At 40.9% G+C, this 7145-nt stretch overlaps 1 protein-coding gene across 1 annotated transcript; it reads left to right on the plus strand.

Annotated features, from left to right (window-relative positions):
- The first annotated feature begins 644 nt into the window (after nt 1-644).
- Nucleotides 645-6845, plus strand: LOC127778995 (homeobox protein knotted-1-like 12). The gene is made up of 5 exons (XM_052305647.1): nt 645-1233; nt 1336-1446; nt 1591-1756; nt 5872-6125; nt 6268-6845. The coding sequence occupies exons 1-5, from the start codon at nt 898-900 to the stop codon at nt 6472-6474; spliced, it is 1074 nt and encodes a 357-aa protein (XP_052161607.1). The 5' UTR covers nt 645-897; the 3' UTR covers nt 6475-6845.
- Nucleotides 6846-7145: the final 300 nt, after the last annotated feature.

Consider the following 7145-nt stretch of genomic DNA (forward strand, 5'->3'; position numbering starts at 1 on the left):
TTTATAATTATTAATACTTTATTAATTATGTGCTAATGAGTTTTCTCGTTTCACGTGTATTGAAAATCTCTCTCCGGACTTCCGGGAAAAATTCAGCATAGCTAGGAATCCCAACATAAACGTTCAGATTTACAAGTAGAAGTTATAGTTTATTACGAGACATAGTAGATCAAGGATCCATGGACAGAGATATATAATCACCCATGCATATCAACAGTAATGAAACTTTTTTACACAACAATCAACAGTAATCTAATGGACTGGTACCAGTATAATCCTACTACTAGTAGTAGCATAGCTCAATGAGTTCTTAATTAGTAATCAGGTGGTCAATACACACCCAAACTATATAGTTTAGCTGCAAACTTCAGTCTTTTTCCATCACATCAACCTGTCATACACATACAACTTTTCAGTCACATCATCTCCAATTTTAACTAAAATCCAAACTTTGGATCCAACTAAAAACAGCCTTAGTAGCTGGGATCAGCAGTTATCAGATTTGCAAGCTGGGAGTAATTAAGTAGAGTACATGTACACAGTAGAAGTAGGGTATGATCCATATGATATTCCCTCCCTTCCTTCCCAGCTTGCAAATCTCTCGTCTTCTCGTCTCGTCTTTGGCTGTGATTTGACGCGAGAAAAAGGATAGCCACCCGCCATCGCCCACACGCTCGCGCACATACACTACACCTCCCCCTCGCCGTAGTATACACCTCCACCTTTCCCTTCCATTAATATCTCCACCCCCCACTCCTCTCCCCCATCTCCCCTCCCTCTCGCCATTGGAGCTAGACAGCTCGAGCTCCAGGAGGAAGAAGAGAGAGAGAGCCTAGCTGCTAGGGTTTCCATCGGATTTGGTTTTTTCTTTTCTTTTTGTTTCTTGTGTGTGTTTTGATGGATCAGAGCTTTGGGAATCTTGGAGGAGGAGGAGCAGGGGGGAGCGGCAAGGCGGCGGCGTCGTCGTTCCTGCAGCTGCCGCTGTCCACGGCGGCGGCGGCCACCGCGTACTACGGCACGCCGCTCGCCTTGCACCAGGCGGCGGCCGCGGCTGGCCCGTCGCAGTACCACGGTCACGGTCACCCCCACCACGGCGGCGGCCACCACCACAGCAAGCACGGCGGCGCCGGTGGTGGGGAGATCTCGGCGGCGGAGGCCGAGTCCATCAAGGCCAAGATCATGGCGCACCCCCAGTACTCCGCCCTCCTCGCCGCCTACCTCGACTGCCAGAAAGTATATACGCTCGATTAATTCTTCTCCGATTTTGTTGAACAAAATAGTAATTATCTATCGATCATATATATCACTGCAATTTTGATCCATCCATCCATCCAGGTCGGAGCGCCGCCGGAGGTGCTGGAGAGGCTGACCGCCACGGCGGCGAAGCTGGACGCCCGCCCTCCCGGCCGCCACGACGCGCGCGACCCGGAGCTCGACCAGTTCATGGTTAGTTCGTCCCCCCCAACTCCGGCGACCAGTTCATATATAGTTCATGATTGACCCGTCCGTACGACGTTGAATCAATCAATCACCGATGATGGTTGCATTGATCGGGTTGATTAATCGGAATCGAATCAATCTTTGACGCAGGAGGCGTACTGCAACATGCTGGCCAAGTACAGGGAGGAGCTGACGCGGCCGATCGACGAGGCCATGGAGTTCCTCAAGAGGGTGGAGTCGCAGCTCGACACCATCGCCGGCGGCGCCCATGGCGGCAGCGGCGGCGGCGCCGGCTCGGCGCGCCTCCTCCTCGCCGGTAAATCAACCAATCATTCATCCTCCTCCTCCTGCTCTCGCCTGCGGTTTTACTTCTATTTACACACATGCTCCTTCTGCTTCTTCTTCTTCTTCTGCTGCTGCTGATGATGATGATGATCTCGTCGTCGGCGGCGATGGCGGCGGAAGCTTACCGCATTAGGAAATAGTTTGATCCGGATAATGGAGGTGGTTGCTTTGGATGATTGCCATTGTTAGTAGCTACCCATCCAAAGCCCTGTGGATTAGTAATTTATTTATTGGGGTTAGTAACAAGACGCCTTTGCAGCAGCATGCACTAACAAAAGTAATTAAACTAACAATTAGTAGCGGTCTAGTCGAGTGATTAATCTAATCATGTTGGCAACCAGGGCACTGTGAGCAACCATGTCTCAAGCTTCTCCTCCTCTCGTTTCAGCAGCTTCACCTCCATTGTTTATTGCATCCATCCATCCATGGCAGCAGGCACAGCCTAGCTAGTTGCAAAACACAACACATGCTAGCCTTTCAACTCAACCATTTCTTTTTTCCCCTCTTTCTTTTGGCCATGAATTGTCTCTTCTCTCTATCTTTTCTTACTGCTCTACTAGATGACAAGTGACTAGAAGCCTTGTCTTTAGGGTTCCAAGGCATGCAGGGCAGAGGAGAGAATCAGCCTGTCTATAGACTAATAGCTAGCTTGTACTGCCATACATCTCTATGTAGTTATAATACTCTTCCTCAAACCATTGTTTACTGGCTTAATCACCACTCAGAATCTCCATCAATCTTGGTTAATCATCTTTCTGGTTGCTGCTGATTGGATAGCATGCATGCATCTACCCCGGATCAGTGGTAGTATTATTCTTTTCTTGCTCTAGTGGAAGTAGAGCCATATGCATTGGAAATTGTTGTCATGGGGCTAGCTAGGTACCCAATGTTGCAGCAGCACTGTACGAACCGTCAACTGTAGCAGCAGCAGCAGCAGATATGTTTTCTTCTTCGCACGTACTCCAGCACTGCAGCTGTTCTTGTAATGGTTTTGGGATGCAGCACAGATTCATCTGGGCGTTCGTGTTTTCCGGGGGGTTGTACTGTCGATTGCTGCAGGGCAGGATAATCAATTAATATGATAGAGATCTGATGAACTGTTGATAGACTACTGTTGCATGCTTTTTATTTTCTGTGCATATATATATATGTATAGAAGTATTGGAGAAGAGTGTCTGATTGGTAGATCAAACTAGGTCAGTTGCATTTGATTCATGATGGAAATTAAGACAGTTGTTGGAGCTTGCCAGCTGCTACTAGTAGTTTTCCTTTTTTTTTTTCTTGTGAAAGATTCAATTTGATTAAGCAGAGATGCAACTTTATTAGGCAATATTAGTGGAAGTCCCTTAAATGAAAAGTTACAGAACCATATATTATCAAAGGTTTTTATGAACAATATACAAATTTATTCTATGATCATTTTTTATATTACTAAATCTATGTTCGTCAGATATTGGGAAGATTCACCCGGCACTTATGCTGCAAATGTGAACTCTTCTCTATTATCTAAAACAAATGGGAGAGATTACTAGTTTCTTATCTCTGTGATGCTCAAAACCTCACATGGTGATTCTGTATTCTCTCTATATAAGCCTAGTGCATCTATGCTGAATTTTCACAAATAAATCTCAACTATTGAAATTAGGCCACTTCAAAAGATCTTTTGTCAATGAGTTTGCTATATGTTGGTTTACTTCTATGATTGCTTTTTTGATAATGTATTTCATCTCATCCTCGTGCATGCATGCCCGGTTATTTATTGCCAGTTATGTGTTCCATTTGAGATTTAAAGAACCAGCTAATATATTATTATTGTTTTTCTTGTTTGTTATGGTATGACAACTGTCCTAGCAAATCCACATCCACACATCGATCTATATATCTTAACCAATCAGCAAGGCTCTACTTGTTTGTATAGATCAGCATGTTGTTTATATCGCATCATTGGTATTAAATTGTAACAGTTGCCTACTATACTGGTGAAACTTCTGCCTTTAAAACAAATGACACTAGCTTATACATTAAACAAATATGATTGTGCAAATGCATTTACTAATTTTTTTTATCTAATAAACTGTGCTTGTCACTTGTCAGTGTTTAACAAACTGTCCATTTTTCAGTCATTCATAAGTGTCAGTTTCCGCACCATTAGTTTTAGTATTATGGTTTCCTACTCTTGCCATGTATGCTTAATTAGATTCACTTTGCTGAAACTTGGAAAATTACCATTAATGTGTCCAAATCCATGGACTGGTTTTGATTTTATAATTTTATCAAAACTGTTTGAGAAATGTATTTTTCAAATGAATTATCATGTTTACTCATTCCACAAGTTAATTAACGTGTTTCTCCTCAAAATAAGCTAATGCGTTTTCTATAGGCGCCACAATAAAAAGCAAAGGGTTCATTCACAAAATTTTGAAGGTTTTTTTTAGCAAATACCAAGTGCCATGTTATTAAAAGATTAAAATCTTGTCACTGTTAATGCATTAGTACATCAGGAATAATTCTTTTTCTGCGCAGAAGCACAAGGGCAACATTGGTGTATTTGTCATGCCATTTCCTTTTTTCATGTTATTTGTACCTCATCTTAAAAAAAAGGAGAAAGTATTACATAGGGGACTAATAGCTTATGTGAAAGACCACCGACTGGTTTATAATTAAACACTGGCTCATTTCTTTGAAGCTTTTTTTTTTAAGGATCTGGTTTTCCCTCTAGTAGTTCTGAGCTGATGAAAAGTTTCTATAGCGGGTTACTGAGAGAATTACAGTCATTGTGCTACCATGAGAATAAATACAATAACAGAGTAACAACCATGAGAATATGTTCGAGAACTAATGGATTCTAAAATTTGAAAGGTGCTTAAAATGTTTTCTTGACACTATTCATGATGAGAATTAAACGGTTAATCAAGTAAGACATGGGACGATAACAACTACTACCTAATCCTGTAAATCTACAGAATCTCCATGCTTTTCAGTTGCTTTTTATGCACCCACAATATAGTTTTCAGTTGCATGTTATCATTGGAGGATGTAGAATACTCATGCATGCACAATTTTTTATAATATGGGGCCACATATATTATCTTTTATTTTCTTGTATCACATCCTGGTCAGATCAACAACTGTCACTGTACAGTTTCCTATGTATAGATCAATTATTTTGATTGCCCATCTGAAATTAAGTTATGGTCATATGTATCTTTATTTATTTTGAAGTTGATCTCCGAATTATTCAATTACATAGGCCCAAGACAACGCTTTATGTGTGATATTTTTGTTTCTGGTTGTATGGTAGTAATTTTTGTTTTTTTGCTTTTATTTTATCCATTTCTTTGCTATATGCTATATTCTGTAGGACGCATGGTCAGCATGTGACCATTCTGTTTAGAGCAGAGAAATGCTCTGTCAATTCTTTATTTCTTTCCACTAAATGATTCTTTATCTACTGCCATAATATGTATTCCTTTGACCATTGGACCAAGTTTTTTAGGCCAAAGACCTAGCTTTTATATAAAGCAAAAGAACATAGGTGATAAGAGATAGGACCAAGTTTCAGTCAGTATCATTTTTTTCGTCGAAGCCTGGGACTCTACGTATACCTAGTTCAGTGGTTTCTACTATTTGGTTTATCAAACACTGTTTTAAAACCATAATCTGCACACCACAATCTGGTCAATATATCTTTCAACTGGCTGATTTGGCACAAATCAAACCTGACAAATTAATAAACCTAAAGCAGTGCTAGTTTTATCCTTGTATTGAATATCCTTGTTTTTTCACTTGCATAGTTTTTTTTACCGTTTTTTATAGTGTTTTCTTCTACGAAATCAGTAGGGCAGGATCCTTCTTGAAATCCATACTCTTTACTGTAGCTACTCTACCAGTAGTCAAATACACTGTGTCACCCTATTCTTGCATTCCAAAATGGATAGAGTTGTTTACCCACAGCTATGGGCCTTTCTGCGTCTGTTCCATTGCTGACCAACATGGTCTAGACTGAAGCTCATTCCAACAATACAATAGAAATCTGATGAACAAAATGTAGTATGATCTCTTACATTAACCACCTTTTGTCTGCAGATGGTAAATCTGAATGTGTTGGTTCTTCTGAGGATGACATGGACCCAAGTGGCCGCGAAAACGAGCCGCCTGAGATCGACCCGCGCGCTGAGGATAAGGAGCTCAAGTTTCAGCTTCTGAAGAAGTACAGTGGCTACTTGAGCAGCCTAAGGCAAGAATTTTCCAAGAAAAAGAAGAAAGGAAAGCTGCCTAAGGAGGCCAGGCAGAAGCTGCTTCACTGGTGGGAGCTGCACTACAAGTGGCCTTACCCCTCAGTAAGATTACACATACAAAATTACCTGATAATATATAGTAATTGCCACAATTACCTAATGCATACATAGTTCTACAAACATCTTAGTTCAGATCATATGCATCATCACATTGTTACTAACTTTGCACCAATGGGATGAGTAGGAGACGGAGAAGATTGCGCTTGCGGAATCGACAGGACTAGATCAGAAGCAGATCAACAACTGGTTCATCAACCAGAGGAAACGGCACTGGAAGCCATCGGAGGACATGCCGTTCGTCATGATGGAAGGTTTTCACCCACAGAATGCTGCTGCATTGTACATGGATGGCCCGTTCATGGCAGATGGAATGTACCGCCTCGGTTCGTGAACCTCGATCTCGATCATCGGCGTGTTTGATGAGAGATCCAATGCCAAGATAAATTGATCATGGAATGTATTCAGCATGCGTTGCAATGCATGGACATTGTTATGGAATTTTTGGTTTATTTACCTTTCACCGTGGATTGACAAGGTCTCGATCATGTTAGTGTTGATGGCTTATAGTTCTCCAGTAATGTTGTTGTTTTTCCTTTCGATGGCTTGTAAAAGTTTAGGTGTATCGGAATTTCGATCAACTTGCTCGTACGCTGGTAATTAATTTGGTGATGGTCTTTATGTTGTATGGTTGTGCGTTTCAGATTGGTGTTCAAAGTTGCCTATCTGAAACAATTATATATATTTATATTGCTTCTCATTTTAGACGGATGGTTCGAATTAAAATCGAAATTACTTGTGAAATTGCTGGACCTGGATGTTTTACTTCCTAGAGCTGTGAATTTTATAGTTTCTGGATTTGGTAATCAGGCATGCTTGGTGAAGCATTTAGAAATTATGTATACATTTCCAGATGATAATTAAGAAAAAAAATTGTTCCTCTTTACCATTAATTATTATATGCCGTGCAATTTATCACGTATGCAAGTTAGTTACAACGGTTTTGTACTGCATTGGATGCAAAATAAAATGATTGAAGCCATTATTTTATTTCTGACTCAATCT

This window comes from Oryza glaberrima, chromosome 7, assembly GCF_000147395.1.
Source record: "Oryza glaberrima chromosome 7, OglaRS2, whole genome shotgun sequence".
In the NCBI taxonomy this organism is placed as follows: Eukaryota; Viridiplantae; Streptophyta; class Magnoliopsida; order Poales; family Poaceae; genus Oryza; species Oryza glaberrima.